The 20,257-nt window shown below is 39.9% G+C and overlaps 1 protein-coding gene across 1 annotated transcript in view; it reads left to right on the forward strand.

Moving 5' to 3' along the window:
• Window positions 1-20,257, forward strand: part of LOC126260008 (adenylate cyclase type 2-like) — a 516,154-nt gene that overhangs the window by 376,207 nt on the left and 119,690 nt on the right. The window contains exons 5-6 of the mRNA XM_049957168.1: window positions 5,361-5,510; window positions 5,617-5,735. Coding sequence (XP_049813125.1) covers window positions 5,361-5,510; window positions 5,617-5,735 — 269 coding nt within the window. The remainder of the gene's footprint in view (window positions 1-5,360; window positions 5,511-5,616; window positions 5,736-20,257) is intronic.

A 20,257-nucleotide genomic window follows, 5' to 3' on the forward strand; every position in this document is an offset into this window, starting at 1 on the left:
GCGTAATTCTTCAAGGAACTCCTCATCAGAATAGAAGGAGTGACCCACGAGAAAATTCTTCAGTTTCAGTTTGGAAGCGCATGAATTACTGCTAACATTTTTGAAATCTTGTCGTACCTTATTGAAAATGGGTGCAATAGTATACTGCACACCTTTCTGCACAAGAGTTAAGGAAGTGCGATCCAAATGCACACTGGATTTCTGCCTAGTCTTAACTGAGTGCAAGCTGCTAATTCTTGGGAATAAGCTGATACTGTTAACAAGAAATGACAGTAAAGAATATATATATTGAGAGGATAATGTCAAAATACCCGGACTAGTGAACAGGGGTCGACAAGAGCTTCATGAACTTAACTACTTATTGCCCGAACTGCTAGTTTCTGAGCCAAAAATATCCTTTTAGAATGGGAAGAGTTACCCCAAAATATAATATCGTACGAAATAAGCGAATGAAAATAAGCAAAGTAGACTAATTTTCGTGTCGAGCGATCATCTATTTCAGATGGAATAGTAAAAATGGCAGCATTAAGTCTTTGAACAAGTTTCCGAATGGGAGCTTTACACGGCAGTTTACTACCTATCTGAACACCGAGGAATTTAAGCTTTCTGTTTCAATAATCATATGCCCACTCTGTGAAATTAAAATGTCTGGTTGTGTTGAATTGCGTGTTAAAAACTGTAAAAACTGAGTCTTACTGTGATTTTGCGTTAGTCTATTTTTTACAAGCCATGAAGTTATGTCATGAACTGCACCATTTGATACAGAGCCAATGTTGCACACAACATTCTTTATTGCCAAGCTAGTGTCATCAGCAAACAGAAATATTTTAGAATTACCCGTAATACTAGAGGGCATATCATTTATATAAATAAGGAACAGAAGTGGCCCCAACAGTGATTCCTGGGGTACCCCCCCCACTTGACTGTACCCCACTCAGACTCCACATCACAGCCATTCTCAACACTGCGAATAATGACCTTTTGCTGTCTGTTGTTAATGAACGAGGTGAATCAATTGTGAGCTACTCCCCGTATTCCGTAATGATCCAACCTCTGGAGCAATATTTTGTGATCAACACAATCAAACGCCTTAGTTAAATCAAAAAATCTGCCTAGCGTTGGAAACCTATTGTTTAATCCATCCAGTACCTCACAGAGAAAAGAGAATATAGAATTTTCAGTTGGTAAAAGATTTCTAAAGCCAAACGGTTTATTTCATAGCAAACTATTAATGATCAGTTATCATTACATACACAGCCTTTTCAATAATTTTAGCAAACACTGATGGCATAGAAATAGGTCTAAAATTGTCTACATTGTCCCTTTCTCCCTTTTTATAAAGCGGCTTTACTACTGTGTACTTTAATCGTTCAGGAAATTGACAATTCTTAAATGAAAACTTACAAATATGACTAACAAGAGGAGGCCGCCAATTGTGAAATTCAGATTCGATTCATACTGCGCAAAATAAAAGCTTATGGCCAGAGGTGTAACGTGGCAAAGCACCAAGATGCACTTCTCAGCCGTTGTCGAGAAAATCGGCAGTTAAAAGAAACCGTTGCGGTGAAATATTCTCTACGATTGGTAATTTTCTACAGCGTCGTGGTGCAGCGGTAAGCGCTCAGGTTCGTAATCCGAAGGTCGCCGGATCGAATCTCGCGCCATTCAACCTTTTTTTAAATTTTTTTTATATTTCAAATATATATATATATATATATATATATATATATATATATATATATATATATATATATATATATAAAATTCCCGGCAATCAGTTGCAACAATTATGCCTATAATAAGTTGTTGAAAGTCGTTTGTCATGGAAAAACTGGCGACTTCGAACATCATTATGTTTTCCGCAAACAAAGTTGTATTTCACAAATGTTATTAATTGTATTCATAATGTTAACCACGTATAGTTAACGGAAGACGTAGAAACGATATTCCGAAACGAATACGTATAGCGTAAGTCAAACGTTCGAATTAGAATAGAGACCCCACGAACACAAACTTGCTGTGGCAGGTATGAAATATTAACTCCGTTACTCGCTCGTTACACTTGAAGGACAGATGTTGAATGGGCCGAAACGAGCCGCCGCATAACAGCGTAGTTGCGTGCTAACTTCGAAAGAAGGTAGATGCGGTCCCTAGCGCAACTTATAACATCGTCGAAAATCAGTGCGGACGGGAGAGCTTTGGTACACCCTGTCAAACAAACGGAAAAGTGGAGGTGGTTGAATTACAAAAGAATAATAATAAAAAAAATTGCATGGCGCGAGATTCGATCAGGCGACCTTCGGATTACGAACTCCAGCGCTTACCGCTGCGCCACGACGCTGTAGAAAATCATTAATCGTAGAGAGTATTTCACCGCAACGGTTTCTTTTAACTGTCGATTTTCTCGACAACGGCTGAGAAGTGCATCTTGGTGCTTTGCCACATTACACCTCTGGCCATGAGCTTTTATTATGCGCAGTATGAATCGAATCTGAATTTCACAATTGGCGGCCTCCCCTTGTAAGTACAGGGCTAACATGTGCAGCACAGTACTTCAATGTTCTGCTAGGCGTTCCATCATGTCCATGAGAGACCTTAGACTTCAGTGATTTAATTGTTAACTCAATCTCCCCCTGGTCAGTGTCACAGAGGAGTATTTCAGACGCTAGTCTCGGAAAAGCACTTTCCAAGAGAGTTATATGATTCCCTGTGGAAACTAAGTTTTTATTTAATTCACCATCAATGCTAAGAAAGTGATTGTTAGATGCTGTACGTATACCTGATTTATCAGTAACAAATATTTTTACTGTGAACTGACTTTATATCGTCGACCTTGTGCTGCTAACCAGACACTTCCTTCACAACTGACCAAAATGGTTTTAATTTTATCCTGTGAATTACCTATTCTTTTGCGTACCACATAATCTTTGCCTTCCTAATAACATGTTTAAGCACCTTACAATACTATTTCTAACGGGCTACTGTAGCCTGATTGTGACTACTTCTAACATTTTGATATAATTCCCACTAGTCAGCCACACAGGCTGCCTTTTACTGCTAGTTTCTAATGCACCTTCATGTAAACAATTTTTTTGTAACAAAAATGAAAACGTTATTCAGTGTGAACATTAATAAAACTGACAAACCGCAGGGACGGATTCCTGGCTGAAAATAGAGGAAAAAAGGTCCTATGAACATTTGTCCACAAACGGACGGTGTGCGTGCAACGACAACAAATTGTCCCGGAGTGCAGTACAGAACTGCATCGCGTCCATGTCGTAACTGATGTTCAAAGTGGCCTCCATGGAATGCAGTGTGATGCAGGATACACATAGTCATACTTTGGCTTACACCATGTTGCCAGGCCACTTCTCTGGAGTTTTCACTAGTAATCAATATCCTGTAGGACCCAGTCCTCTAAGTCTGGCGCACCCACAGTGCGCCACACAGTGGCAGCTCGTGAGCATACATTCTGGGTGTTCACAAAGTTTTAGACTGAGATAAATATGAGAATGTGAAATTAATGGCATCTCCTGCATGACAGTTATGCTTACCAACATATTTACACAACTACAACCATTGCCAGTAGTAATAATAATAATAATAATATATAATAATAATATACATAACTTGCCTGAAATAAGAAAGCATTGTTTTTATGTAATTTTGTTGTTTTGTACATAATTATGTACAGTTTTTGGCAGAAAAGAAATAACGTGTAAGCTTCCGTTATTCTCTGTTTCGTATTTATGTGTAAGTGTGAGCTCTCATGCTTTCTCATTTTTTCTGACAAATGTACAAGATCTCTAACACACATATTAGTTAACGAACTAACTTGCGGGCTGAAAATCTGACATTTTTACTTTGCACCCACACAACAACTTACACATGTTATACTCTTCTTTGTTCGCTTGTAGTCACGCACATTTGATTTCCTCACTATCTCAGTCAATGGATCTTGTCTGGGCCGCCCTAATGTCAGTCTATGAAGGAAAAACGGAGGATACAAGTGATGTTTCAGTTCTGGGACTTAGCAGATCAGTTGTGTTGAATACGATTTCTTTTCTGCAGACTCCTGAACTTCACAAAGTATGTTTTGATAACTTTTTCATGAGCTTCCGTTTGATAAATGAGACTAGGAGCAACTGGAATTGTCCTTAACTGCCCAATAGAATCGGAGAACAGCATGAAGAAGAAACGAAGAGGAGCGTATGACTGTAGGTTTGACAAAAATACAGAGATAATGGCAGTAATATGGAAGGATAACAATTGTGTAAAGCTCTTGCCCAACCATGAGACAGTGCATCCAGTAAGCCAAGTAAAGAAATGGAGCAAAGCTGAGAACAAAGAAGTGCGAGTTCCACAGCCAAGAATGATTTCAGAATACAAAAATCATATGGGAGGTGTGGACAAAGGGACTGAAATGTTCAGAAAGATCGTGTGATAATTCGAGGTAAGAAATGGTACTTCCCATTGTTCACCAATGCATTAGATGTAGCGTTGGTCAACATGCACATCATCTACTGCCTCTCGAATAAAAATATTCCATTGCTTCAATTCCAGAGGATGGTGGCAAGGTCATATCTTGTTCAATCATCTCTGCTTCTGATCCGAAAAGGGCAGGAAGTCCATCATACCCACAATCATCCTCTCCACATGTTCCAATCGAGCTCAGGATTTCCGGAAATGGATATATGATTCAATGCACAACAGTGTGGAATCAAAGAAAGCGAGCAACTTGCAACAAAAATGTGAGGAAACAGTGTTCTGTGTGCAATATGGAACTCCATATTGATTGTTTTTTTTTCTGGCACAAAAAAATAAAAGAAAATGTAAAAAGACAGTGGCTTGTGTCGTATCCCCATTTGGGGATCGACTGAAATAAATCATTTATTTCAAGATTATTGGATTTTTTATTTTATATTCCTTTTCCACATCTCTATTTCAGTCATACAACACAGAAATAAATGTAGATCAAAGAAAAAATTGGTACTTAATGAGTTAATTGAGTCAAGAACAGTGAGGAAATTGTTCAGATTGCTTACATTTTATTTGCAAAACACATTAGTCCGTGCAAATCGACACATCTGGGAATTGTAATTTTTTTTTTTATTTTTAATCTGCTCTGCTTCAAGCCTCAACACAAGACACACTCAGTACAACCTTAAAACAGAATCCTCATAGGACTATAATCACATGTAGTGTCTATACTGAGGCATTAACATCTTACGCTAGAATCTGTGATGTCATACTTTCAGTTTTCCAAATTGTACAGTTGCCTGTGATGACAAGTCATTTATATATTAATATTCTGTTAGACCACATTCTGAGATAAAAGAAATGTAATTAAATTGTTTCAGGTCGCTACAGAAGTCATCTATATGGCCTGCATAAATCTCATAGGAATATTCTTTCGATTGCTCAATGAGATAGCCATTCGGAGGACATTTCTGGATCACCGTGCAAACATCGAAACAACATTCAAACTACAATTTGAGAAAAGTCAAGAGGTGAGTTGTTGAACACTATTAATTGTCGAAGGATTGTCAACAGAAGTTTACCCTTTAATTTCGAAATATGACTGATTTATGATTGGTTTTTATTTCAAACTTTCAGGAACATCTGATGCTTAGCATTCTACCAAGGCATATCGTAGATGTAGTAAAGGAAGACATATGGAGTATTTTTCAACACATTAAGCTCAATCAGTCACCACTGAAGAAGAAGCCTTTCAGGTAGACATCTGGTTCAAAATCTTAATTTTATTTATGCTATAACTCTATAGAACTAATGAGTATTTGCCATAGTATTTAACGAAATTGTCGGAATATGAATGGAATTGATTGATTTTTCGTTAAAGAATAATAATAAATTTTATCTTTTGCTTTTAAGTTAATTTTCTTTCGTGCGAACTTTGTTGTAGAACCACTCTCTTATTTTCGTGTGGTAATAAAAAATTTTACTTTCTTAAGAATTACGTATATTTAAAGAAAAAATATTTACGTGAACTCATATGAACTGGTTAAGAATATTTAGTTGAGAATTGAGTCCTTTAAATCATTCGGCCTTGGCATACACTTTCCAGATGCAGTGGGTTTTTTTGTTAAATATTTTTACTGAATTTTATCCCGGCACTAGCCATAGAACACAAGATTATCTCTATCAGCAGAAAATGTTTTAATTATTGCCAAGCCGATCTTTATCACTGATCAAACCTACTTTACTATGCATTTGAGTTATTTTAAAGAACCGAACTGTTTAAATTTCAATGTTAACTAACATTAACTATCCGCCTACGAATGCACAAACGTATAATTAATTCAAATTTTATCAGCCACGGGATCACTGAAAAGGAAAACAATTTCTTAATTCACTATTGATTTTTATGCATCTGTTCCCGATTTACGGGTTTGATAATTTTTTAAATGTGCCGCCTCTTCAGATCTGTGATTGTTGGTCGTGGCACAGCCCAGCAACACCGCTAAAAAATGCTGAAAAATTCTTAAAGAAATTTTATAGATGACGTGGGCAAGCTAATTTACATAAATAATTCACACTTCTGATAAATACTGATATATTTAGCTCAAACAACAATTCAACTCACATTAATTCGTAACGCATCGTCTAATGGCGGCTAAGTCCAGACAGAGACAAAAGAAATCTACACATTCGTTAAAAGCTTCTTCACACTGACCTACCTCGATAACGTCTGAACAGAGAAGAGCAAAGAATACATAATGCATTGTGCTTAAATAGCAGTACTGATTATTAACATTTCTTTGTAAATTAACGATATTATTCTCTTCTGGCAAATTTTCATATCTCTGATACCGCAAATATTGACACATTTTACAATCACATAATAGATACAGAAAAATTCCTATTCTAAATTCAGTAAAAATATTTAACAAAAAAAAAACCACTGCATCTGGAAAGTGTATGCCAAGGCCGAATGATTTAAAGGACTCAATTCTCAACTAAATATTCTTAACCAGTTCATATGAGTTCACGTAAATATTTTTTTCTTTAAATGTACGTAATTCTTAAGAAAGTAAAATTTTTTATTACCACACGAAAATAAGAGAGTGGTTCTACAACAAAGTTCGCACGAAAGAAAATTAACTTAAAAGCAAAAGATAAAATTTATTATTATTCTTTAACGAAAAATCAATCAATTCCATTCATATTCCGACAATTTCGTTAAATTATCCTTCTCAAAATATTTTCGCAAATTGCCTAGTCGTGGAGAATACGGCTCTGGATTATATACCTCCTTCCGTAATCTCTCTTGAATACATGTTGACCAATATTTGGCCAAGAATGCCTTTTCGAATTGCTCATATGTATCACAACTGTCAGCTGCTTCGGTTGCCCATAATGCAGCATCTCCTTGTATGTAAGACATAACGAACTGTATTTTCTGGGTATGACTCCAAACGCTAGGCAAAATGTTTCTAAATCCCTTGATAAACACTACTGGGTGAACAGATTTCTTCTCCGTTGTAAAGATCTGAAACTGTCGGTTCCTAATCAGGCTTTCTTCAATCACTACTTTGGTATGACATTTATTTGTTTCGCTTACAGTGGTTGCCTGTTCTGTCTCACAGTCGCAATTTTTTACTACTGTATTTATATGCCTATCATTGTTGGACCTGGCTGGCGTGACGTACGCCTGTGTCTCGTCCTGCCGCAGGCTAAGCTCCATCTCGGCAAGACGACGGTCCACACTCCGCTGCCACAGCGGAATGTCTTTTTGCACAATCTTTTTAAGATTCTGTACTTCCGCTTTTGAGTCCACATCTCTGGCCTCAATTGCGGCGTGCACTTTCTGATTTATTTCCTTTGTGAATTTACGTTCTACTTTGTGCACTTGTTCGATCACTTTGTCCTCAATTACTTGAGTTGTGTCCAGTTCTAGTTGTTCGACCCTATGTCAGGACACTGATTTCCTCTACGATATTGGCGTTAGCCACTTGAATACTATCTACCCTTTCGCTTAATTCTTGCACCTTTTTGGGTATGGTTTCATATTTTTGTTTGAAACTGACAATCTCACTTTGCATAACTTCTAAAGTTTGCATCAACTGTAAGTCCCTCTCATGCAGGCGTCGGTCACGCTCTGCTTGTTTAGCATCACGTTCTCTATCGCGCTCTGCTTGTTTGGCATCACGTTCTTTATCACGCTCTGCTTGCATACGTACGAATTCAACCTGGAAATTGAGCATGCGCTCGACCATAACTCTTAATGATTGCACTTCCGACACCTCACCACTCTCTGGTCCGTGTCCAGTGCTTGCGGGTGGCACAGAATTTTCGCTATTAACTGAATCACTGGGTGGCAGTGGCAACATTTCTTGCCCTTCTGCCCCCAGATTCTCACATTGTACTTCCTGAACTACGTCACTAACATTACTTTGTGTCCCACTTTCCAACTCGGTATCACTGCTTACTGACTGTTGCTCATTATCCATGTTGATACCTTTCTGACTACGCAATCTAACCATAGTAAACAAAGGAAATAAAATCTGAACTAAATAACCTAACACTCAGGTTTCACTGACATAATCACACAAGAAATGGACATTAACTAATACACACTTACTATATACTACAATGACTAACTACCTAAATGTCCTGTTATTTTAAAACAAAGTACTAACAACAAGCACACCACTAATGATCCGAGAACACTGCACTGAGGCTACTTTACTACCCACAGGACAACTACACTGTAGCTTTACCTTTTGGTGATCTATCTTGGGTGCAGCTGCCCCCTGTTATTGTGGTAGGTAATTAATTTTTTCGAAATATTGAGCTCTCTTCTTCAGCTTGCCTCTGGGTACATAGTGTTCTCATGCAAAAAATCATACACAGGTATTACCACACAATATTGGTTATGAAATACATACAATACATAGAAAAATTATTAAATGTTCTGCAACAAAGTTCGACTATATTAATTCCCTAGTTATCTCACGGGTATTTAGTGGCCACTGCATATTCGAGCCCCACGCTGGGCGCCAATTTAACGAAATTGTCGGAATATGAATGGAATTGATTGATTTTTCGTTAAAGAATAATAATAAATTTTATCTTTTGCTTTTAAGTTAATTTTCTTTCGTGCGAACTTTGTTGTAGAACCACTCTCTTATTTTCGTGTGGTAATAAAAAATTTTACTTTCTTGAGAATTACGTACATTTAAAGAAAAAATATTTACGTGAACTCATATGAACTGGTTAAGAATATTTAGTTGAGAATTGAGTCCTTTAAATCATTCGGCCTTGGCATACACTTTCCAGATGCAGTGGGTTTTTTTGTTAAATATTTTTACTGAATTTCATCCCGGCACTAGCCATAGAACACAAGATTATCTCTATCAGCAGAAAATGTTTTAATTATTGCCAAGCCGATCTTTATCACTGATCAAACCTACTTTACTATGCATTTGAGTTATTTTAAAGAACCGAACTGTTTAAATTTCAATGTTAACTAACATTAACTATCCGCCTACGAATGCACAAACGTATAATTAATTCAAATTTTATCAGCCACGGGATCACTGAAAAGGAAAACAATTTCTTAATTCACTATTGATTTTTATGCATCTGTTCCCGATTTACGGGTTTGATAATTTTTTAAATGTGCCGCCTCTTCAGATCTGCGATTGTTGGTCGCGGCACAGCCCAGCAACACCGCTAAAAAATGCTGAAAAATTCTTAAAGAAATTTTATAGATGACGTGGGCAAGCTAATTTACATAAATAATTCACACTTCTGATAAATACTGATATATTTAGCTCAAACAACAATTCAACTCACATTAATTCGTAACGCATCGTCTAATGGCGGCTAAGTCCAGACAGAGACAAAAGAAATCTACACATTCGTTAAAAGCTTTTTCACACTGACCTACCTCGATAACGTCTGAACAGAGAAGAGCAAAGAATACATAATGCATTGTGCTTAAATAGCAGTACTGATTATTAACATTTCTTTGTAAATTAACGATATTATTCTCTTCTGGCAAATTTTCATATCTCTGATACCGCAAATACTGACACATTTTACAATCACATAATAGATACAGAAAAATTCCTATTCTAAATACAGAGAAATATTACAACAAAAAATATAATGAGAATAACTAATGTATTTTATACCACATTCAGTAATATTTTTGTTCAATAATTACGATATATACAACTTGCCCAGAGCGGCGTATATGGTACAAATACACTCTTGTTGTTTAATAACGTGAAAATGCCAGGGAACGTTACAAGTAGGAGTGTAAGGGTTGAAATTTTGTTAAATTTTATTATTTTTTAATAAAATAATTGCAGTATGAACAATAACTGCAAAATATTTCAAGCACATAAGATGAACCATTTTCATCATAAAGTGGAGAAAAATAATTTTGTCTTCTTCTTTCCATAAAAATGATTAATGTTGCTAGTTTCCATAATGATAATGCTGTGCTTATATTGCTTCACTCTCTTTCTGTCCATTTGGCCCTACATAATTAGATATCCACCCCACAACATGAGAAATATTTTTCATTCTTGTCATCAATGAATTCCTGCCATATGTGATCTATTTTTGTTTATAACTAACATATTCCTGTTTATGCCCAAGCAACATTAAATATTCTTTTTACTCTGTGCTCTCTAGTTTATTTTGTTACTTCGTAACGATAAACAAAAGTATCTTCTTTTTAGTCACTGAAATCTACTCTCTGCACCTGGAAACGATTTATTTGCTTATATATTTTCGGTTATTTCTAGGATGATGACCTACATAGCTATTTGACAAAAGTTGATAATCAAAGTTTGCCATTTTTTTCCTATAGGAATTTTTCATTGTTTTGAGTATGTGACTCATGCCTTCATGCACTATTCTTTGTAAGCTGTCCGCATCCTCTGAATCATTAAGACAACAGGTACTGTTCCTCAGTCCTTCCATGAATCTAATAACAAAACTGATGATGTTCAATGCCCTCATCCTTGATTTTTTTCTATCTCCCTTTCTATGCTTCCCAGTACCATGTTTTTTCTGGTGTCTTCAATTATTATGACATGCTCAGAGCAGTTTAATTTCATCCTGCTGTATCTTGCCCCAGAGTGTGTGTATATACACTCCTGGAAATGGAAAAAAGAACACATTGACACCGGTGTGTCAGACCCACCATACTTGCTCCGGACACTGCGAGAGGGCTGTACAAGCAATGATCACACGCACGGCACAGCGGACACACCAGGAACTGCGGTGTTGGCCGTCGAATGGCGCTAGCTGCGCAGCATTTGTGCACCGCTGCCGTCAGTGTCAGCCAGTTTGCCGTGGCATACGGAGTTCCATCGCAGTCTTTAACACTGGTAGCATGCCGCGACAGCGTGGACGTGAACCGTATGTGCAGTTGACGGACTTTGAGCGAGGGCGTATAGTGGGCATGCGGGAGGCCGGGTGGACGTACCGCCGAATTGCTCAACACGTGGGGCGTGAGGTCTCCACAGTACATCGATGTTGTCGCCAGTGGTCGGCGGAAGGTGCACGTGCCCGTCGACCTGGGACCGGACCGCAGCGACGCACGGATGCACGCCAAGACCGTAGGATCCTACGCAGTGCCGTAGGGGACCGCACCGCCACTTCCCAGCAAATTAGGGGTATCGGCGAGGACCATTCGCAACCGTCTCCATGAAGCTGGGCTACGGTCCCGCACACCGTTAGGCCGTCTTCCGCTCACGCCCCAACATCGTGCAGCCCGCCTCCAGTGGTGTCGCGACAGGCGTGAATGGAGGGACGAATGGAGACGTGTCGTCTTCAGCGATGAGAGTCGCTTCTGCCTTGGTGCCAATGATGGTCGTATGCGTGTTTGGCGCCATGCAGGTGAGCGCCACAATCAGGACTGCATACGACCGAGGCACACAGGGCCAACACCCGGCATCATGGTGTGGGGAGCGATCTCCTACACTGGCCGTACACCACTGGTGATCATCGAGGGGACACTGAATAGTGCACGGTACATCCAAACCGTCATCGAACCCATCGTTCTACCATTCCTAGACCAGCAAGGGAACTTGCTGTTCCAACAGGACAATGCACGTCCGCATGTATCCCGTGCCACCCAACGTGCTCTAGAAGGTGTAAGTCAACTACCCTGGCCAGCAAGATCTCCGGATCTGTCCCCCATTGAGCATGTTTGGGACTGGATGAAGCGTCGTCTCACGCGGTCTGCACGTCCAGCATGAACGCTGGTCCAACTGAGGTGCCAGGTGGAAATGGCATGGCAAGCCGTTCCACAGGACTACATCCAGCATCTCTACGATCGTCTCCATGGGAGAATAGCAGCCTGCATTGCTGCGAAAGGTGGATATACACTATACTAGTGCCGACATTGTGCATGCTCTGTTGCCTGTGTCTATGTGCCTGTGGTTCTGTCAGTGTGATCATGTGATGTATCTGACCCCAGGAATGTGTCAATAAAGTTTTCCCTTCCTGGGACAATGAATTCACGGTGTTCTTATTTCAATTTCCAGGAGTGTATATATATATATATATGTGATACGAATATAATAGAGGGAAACATTCCGCGTGGGAAAAATATATCTAAAAACAAAGAAGATGTGACTTACCGAACGAAAGTGCTGGCAGGTCGACAGACACACAAACATACACACGAAATTCTAGCTTTCGCAATCAACGGTTGCTTCGTCAGGAAAGAGGGAAGGAGAGGGAAAGATGAAAGGATGTGGGTTTTAAGGGAGAGGGTAAGGAGTCATTCCAATCCCGGGAGCAGAAAGACTTACCTTGGGGGAAAAAAGGACAAGTATACACTCGCACACACACACCTATCCATCCACACATATACAGACACAAGCAGACATATTTAAAGACAAAGAGTTTGGGCAGAGATGTCAGTCGAGGCGGAAGTGCAGAGGCAAAGATGTTGTTGAATGGCAGGTGAGGTATGAGTGGCGGCAACTTGAAATTAGTGGAGATTGAGGCCTGGTGGATAACGGGAAGAGAGGATTTATTGAAGGGCAAGTTCCCATCTCTGGAGTTCGGATAGGTTGGTGTTAGTGGGAAGTATCCAGATAACCCGGATGGTGTAACACTGTGCCAAGATGTGCTGGCCGTGCACCAAGGCATGTTTAGCCACAGGGTGATCCTCATTACCAACAAACACTGTCTGCCTGTGTCCATTCATGCGAATGGACAGTTTGTTGCTGGTCATTCCCACATAGAAAGCGTCACAGTGTAGGCAGGTCAGTTGGTAAAACACGTGGGTGCTTTCACACGTGGCTCTGCCTTTGATCGTGTACAACTTCCGGGTTACAGGACTGGAGTAGGTGGTGGTGGGAGGGTGCATGGGACAGGTTTTACACCGGAGGCGGTTACAAGGGTAGGAGCCTGAGGGTAGGGAAGGTGGTTTGGGGATTTCATAGGGATGAACCAAGAGGTTACAAAGGTTAGGTGGATGGCGGAAAGACACTCTTGGTGGAGTGGGGAGGATGTCATGAAGGATGGATCTCATTTCGGGGCAGGATTTGAGGAAGTCGTATCCCTGCTGGAGAGCCACATTCAGAGTCTGATCCAGTCCTGGGAAGTATCCTGTCACAAGTGGGGCACTTTTATGGTTCTTCTGTGGGAGGTTCTGGGTTTGAGGGGATGAGGAAGTGGCTCTCGTTATTCGCTTCTGTACCAGGTCGGGAGGGTAGTTGCGGGATGCGAAAGCTGTTTTTAGGTTGTTGGTGTAATGGTTCAGGGATTCAGGACTGGAGCAGATTCGTTTGCCACAAAGGCCTAGGCTGTGGGGAAGGGACCGTTTGATATGGAATGGGTGGCAGCTGTCATAATGGAGGTACTGTTGTTTGTTGGTGGGTTTGATGTGTGAAGCTGGCCATTGGACAGATGGAGGTCAACGTCAAGGAAAGTGGCATGGGATTTGGAGTAGGACCAGGTGAATCTGATGGAACCAAAGGAGTTGGTGGAGAGGTTGGAGAGGAAATTTTGGAGTTCTTCTTCACTGTGCGTCCAGATCATGAAGATGTCATCAATAAATCTGTACCAAACTTTGGGTTGGCAGGCTTGGGTAACCAAGAAGGCTTCCTCTAAGCGACCCATAAATAGGTTGGCATACAAGGGGGCCATCACGATTAATGAGATTTTCCGCTAAACGTATTTCGACGGATTCCTTCACAACTGAGTCCCAGAAGGATCTCAATGGGGCCAAGATTTTCGTGGCCGAATAATCCATAGTATGTCCTGTGGATATACAATGTTCGGCTATGGCCGACTTACTGGGCTGTAAAAGGCGAGTGTGGCGCTCATGTTCAACGCAGCGGTCGTGTACTGTGCGTGTGGTTTGACCAATGTAGGCTTTCCCACACTCGCAAGGTATTTTATAAATTCCAGCCTTCCGTAATCCCAGATCATCCTTGGCTGAGCCCAGAAGAGCACGAGTCTTTGTAGGTGGCCGGAAGACTGCTTTCACACGATGTTTCTTTAAAATTCTGCCTACTTTCGATGAAATGTTCCCGACATATGGGAGAAATGCTCTGGACTTAAACACCTCCTTATCCTCTTGATCTTGTGGGTGGTCACGATTTTTCCTCCTTAAAGCAGTACTGACCTGATGTGCAGAATATCCATTATGTTGAAATACCGATTTCAAGTGCTCTAATTCGTCTGCAAGGCTGTCTTTATCAGACACGACATGTGCCCTATGCACCAACGTTCGAAGAACACCCATAGTTTGTGACGGGTGATGACAGCCTGACGCCTGTAGGTACAGATCTGTATGCGTGGGTTTTCGATAGACAGAATGCCCCAATGACCCATCCACCCTGCGTTTAACCATGACGTCCAGAAATGGTAGGCAACCATCCTTTTCAACTTCCATCGTAAACTGAATGTTTGTGTGGATGGAATTCAGATGTTGTAAAAACCGTGAAAGCTCTTCTTCACCGTGAGGCCACACTACAAAGGTATCGTCCACGTACCGCCAGAAGACTGTTGGTTTCAACATCGCCGAATCGAGAGCCCTCTCCTCAAAGTCTTCCATATAAAAGTTGGCTACCAGAGGGGACAGAGGACTGCCCATGGCAATACCGTCAAGTTGCTCAAAATATTCATTATTAAATAGAAAGTAAGTAGAGGACAGGGCATGGTGAAACAGCGCCGTTATATCGGCCGTAAACTTATTGCCGATAAGTGACAATGAATCCAAAAGAGGGACCCTCGTGAAGAGTGAAACGACATCGAAACTTACTAACAAGTCCGAATCCTTCAGCTGTAGTGTTCTCAGTCTATTGATAAAGTTCGCAGAGTTCGTTGGCAAATGTATGCACCATATTCGAACGTTGGTGCATAGGGCACATGTGTCTGATAAAGACAGCCTTGCAGACGAATTAGAGCACTTGAAATCGGTATTTCAACATAATGGATATTCTGCACGTCAGGTCAGTACTGCTTTAAGGAGGAAAAATTGTGACCACCCACAAGATCAAGAGGATAAGGAAGTGTTTAAGTCCAGAGCATTTCTCCCATATGTCGGGAACATTTCATTGAAAGTAGGCAGAATTTTAAAGAAACATCGTGTGAAAGCAATCTTCCGGCCACCTACAAAGACTCGTGCTCTTCTGGGCTCAGCCAAGGATGATCTGGGATTACGGAAGGCTGGAATTTATACCTTGCGAGTGTGGGAAAGCCTACATTGGTCAAACCACACGCACAGTACACGACCGCTGCGTTGAACATGAGCGCCACACTCGCCTTTTACAGCCCAGTAAGTCGGCCATAGCCGAACATTGCATATCCACAGGACATACTATGGATTATTCGGCCACGAAAATCTTGGCCCCATCGAGATCCCTCTGGGATTCAGTTGTGAAGGAATCCGTCGAAATACGTTTAGCGGAAAATCTCATTAATCGTGATGGCGGCTTTTTATTGAATAAGGCCTGGGACCCATTGATTTCTTTAATTTCAACCAAAAGAAAACTTTTTATGGCTTCTGACATGTCGAGCAACAAGTAATTTTAAATTTAATATTGAAATTTTCCTTTTTATTGTTTTGGACACATCTTTGTGCATGTTTTACTTTTTTCATGCATTCGTTGGCGCTCCATAGATGCAGTAATATTGTAGAGGGCCTTGGAATCGACAGGTGGCGCGCATGCTACGGTAACTTGCGCATGCGCGCCTGCGGCACTTTTAAGTATAAATAGAGTGACTTGCACTAGCAATCTCCAGTGTCAAACACTCGCCTGAAGATGGCTGTAAGGTTGGCAGCCGAAATATCGTGGCAAGAAGTCGATAAGATCCGGAGTATGGATGAATGATTGATCTACCATTGGTACATTAGCCAAGATGGTATTGCATATGGCTAAAAGCAAAGGGAAACCACAGCCATAATATTTGTCAAGGACATACAGCTCTACTGTACAGTTTAGTGACAATGGCATCCTCTTGGGTAAAATATTCTGGTAGTACAATAGTCCTCCATTCGTATCTCCTGGGTGGGGACTACTCAGAAGGATGTAGTCATCCTAATCATCAGTGATCTGCCAAAAGGAAGGTTTTCACATGGTAGCTCTCCAGGCTGTCTGATCTTCTGCCATCCTCTTCAGGTCTGCATAATTTCCTCTTCCCTTTATGTCATCTATCATCTTGTATCTCTTTCTTCCTCTCAGTCTTCTTCCACAAACCAATCCTTCCAAAGCATCTGCTAGCAAGCACTCCCTTCTCAATGAATGTCCCAACCAGTTCTTTTTCCTTTCTCTTACAACCTTTAGCAGACAACTTCACTCACCAATCCTTTCCAACACTCTGTCATTACTCACTCTTTCCACCCAGCTTATTCTCTCCATTCTCCTCCACATCCACATCTCAGATACTTCTAACCTTTTTTCATCCTCTCATCTCAGCATCCATGTTTCTGCCCCATATAGTGCCACACTCCAGACAAAACATTTGCCAAGCCTTTTCCTTAGATCTTTATCTAATTTTCCACGTAAGAGTCTCCTCTTTCTGTTGAATGCCTCCTTCACTATGGCAATGCAAGTTTTCACCTCCTGGTGACATCTCAAGTCATCAGAAGAAATATAATTGGTGTGCTGTGAGTCAGAGCATTTAATGTTACACCTCTTATTCTGATAGATTGGTTAGAGAATATAAAAAAGGGAAATGAGAATTAGAGAAGTGCCGGAGCAAGATGAAAAGCAGATCTGGTCTGGTGCATACAGGGGTATCAACACAATATCAGATATGGTAATGCACGAATCAGTCTAATAATAAATAGGAATGTAGGTAAGCTTTTATGAACAGCATGGTGAACACATTATAGTACCCAAGATAAACACAAAGGCAACACACACCAAAGTAGATCAAGTTGATATGCCTAGAAGGGCTGCAGATGATGAAGAGACTGACAGAATGTATGATGAGATAAAAAGAACAAATTCAGATAGTAAAGGGAGGTGACAATTTTAATTGCGATGGGGACTAGAATTTGGCATTAGGAAACATACATGCAGGAAAAATTGTTGAACTTGCACTAGCATGGAGAGCTATATCTAACCAGTCTTTGCACTCCAGTCCACAACAAAAACAACAGGATTATCCATCCACCCTCAAACAGAGCACAGGGAAAACAATTACTTAAATTTCTTTGTAAGCCCATTTCTCTTATTTTATTATGATTATCATTTCTTCCTATGTAGGTGGGCATCAACAAACCATTTTTTTCTTTTGGAGGCGAAAGTAGGTGATTGAAATTTCTTGAAAAGATCTCTCCACATAAAAAAATGCCTTTGTTTCAATGATTGCCACCCCAACTCAAGTATCATATCCATGACACTCTCTCCCCTATTTCACAACAGTACAAACAAGCTGCCCATCTTTGAACGTTTTCAGTGTCCTCCATTAAACAGACCAGGTAATGATCTGCTACCATATAGCAATACTTTCGCAGAGGATAGAGAAACATAGTGTAGGCAGTCTCTTTAAGGTATCTCTTGCACCTTCTAAGTGTCCTCTCAATAAAAAGCTGTCTTAGATTCACCTTCCCCACAACATTATCTACGTCATTGTTCCATTTAAGTTTGTAAATGTTATTCCTAAGTATTTAGTTGTATTGATAGGCTTCAGATCTGTGTCATTATCATGTGCCCAAAATTTAATGGACTCATTTTAGAACTCATATAGATGACGTCCACTTTCCAATATTTAGAACCAACTGCCACTTTTCACATCATACAGATGGATATCTTATCTAAATCATTTTGCAGTTGATTGGTTTTGATCTACTGATAACTTCACTAGACAGTAAATCACAGCATCATCTGCAAACAATGTAAAAGGGCTGCTCAGATTGTCTCCTAAGTCTTTTATACAGATTAGGAAACACTTCCCTGGGGAAACACCAGATATCACTTCCATTTTTCTCAATGACTATCATCAATTACTATGAACTGTGACCTTTCTGACAACGAATCATGAACCCGGTCGCACAATTGGGATGATACTACAAGGGCATGCAATTTTATTAGAAAGTGCTTGTGAGGAATGGTACAAAATTCTTCTGGGAGTTCATAAATATTATATAAATTTGAGATCTCCTATTGATAGCACTCATTACTTCATGATAAAAAAAGAGCTAGTTGTGTTGCACAAGAGCTGTGTTTCCTGAATATGTGCTACGTTTCACCAGAGTGTTTTCTTCAAGGTAATTCATAATGTTCAACCACAGCATATGTTCCAAAATTCTACTGAAATTCAACGTTGGTGATGTGGGTCTGTAATTCAGTGAATTACACTTATTCCCTGTTTTGAGTACTGGTGTGACCTGTGCAACATTCCAGTCTTTAGATATGGATCTTTCATCAAGCAAGCAATTTTAAATGACTGCTAGGTATGGAGCTATATGTCAGCATATTCTGAGGGGGATCTAACTGGTATACAATCTGGACAGGAAGACTTGCCTTTATTAAGTGATTCAAGTAGCTTCACTGCACAAAGAAAATCTACTCTTAAGTTACTCATATTAGTAGCAGTTGTTGATCTGACTTCAGGAATATTTACTTCATCTGTTTTGGTGAACAGCATCTCCAGATTGTCTTTTTTTCACAATTTTGGCGAAAAATATTTTTTTGAAGGAAATTTTGGGGAAACTGAAAACTTGGAGACATTTTTGGGGAAAAAAATTCTGGTACCAGGGAAATTTGATAAGTATTTTACTTACCTAGTCGTACTACTAATGCCACTCTGATATTTTAGTTCAAACAACACATTTATTTTTCTAGCTGTTCACTTGATGTCTGTCTCTCTTCAATGCAATCGACACATCTTGCTTTTATGGAAGATGTCAGACTTACCACAGTGATACCTCTCCGTAACATCTCTATGATGTGTACATGTCCAGTTTTGACCATTTAGGACATCTATTGACCTTTGCGGTCATATCGAGTCCTGAGAAGATGCCATATTTTATTTCGTCATTTTAGGTGAAACTTGTATTGATAGGTTTTATATAATAATGTATTCCTATGAATATATACTGCTTCAAATATTTATGATCTCTCAAAAGCACTTCTGTATTGCTATGAATTGTTATAATTAGATGTAAGGTAATGACAGATATGCGGTTAACAGTGTTCAGGAGGTGTAAGTGAAAAACAGTCATGGATTTTGCGTGTTCACAGCAACAGTGGTTTTGAACTGTGAAGTGAAATGTTGCTGGTGCACTAATAGTAAATCAGTAGAATAATGGAAAAAAAGCATAAAGACAGCAAATGTATCATCTGAGTCAGGGGTCAGTCCACCGACATGAGTGCATTGGAAAATACATTGCCCTGACACATGCCAATCAGTCTTTGCTGATGCACTGAAGCCTTAGATTTCCACTATTGATTAGTGCAGAGTGTTGAACCATTCCTGTATCAATTTTGATTCATACTGCTTGCAGGACTGTTTGTGTACACTTATGACAATTTTTCCCATAATGTGGACTTTGATTTTGGCTAGCTTTTTACTTTGTGAAGTCTGTCATCACCACCCTCAGGATCCACCCATCATTTCACCATTCTTACCAACTGTCTGAGTGGTCATAAAGTATGTTCTTCCTATGCAGAATAAAATAAAATACCTAAGACATAAGTAATCTGAACATTTCCAACATTAAGTAATGATGTTGAATTTAGGAAAAATGTGGCCAAGTATTAAATGCTCTGGTGTGTGCATTAAAAGTTTGTGGGTTTGCTTT

This window comes from Schistocerca nitens, chromosome 5, assembly GCF_023898315.1.
Source record: "Schistocerca nitens isolate TAMUIC-IGC-003100 chromosome 5, iqSchNite1.1, whole genome shotgun sequence".
Lineage (NCBI taxonomy): Eukaryota > Metazoa > Arthropoda > Insecta > Orthoptera > Acrididae > Schistocerca > Schistocerca nitens.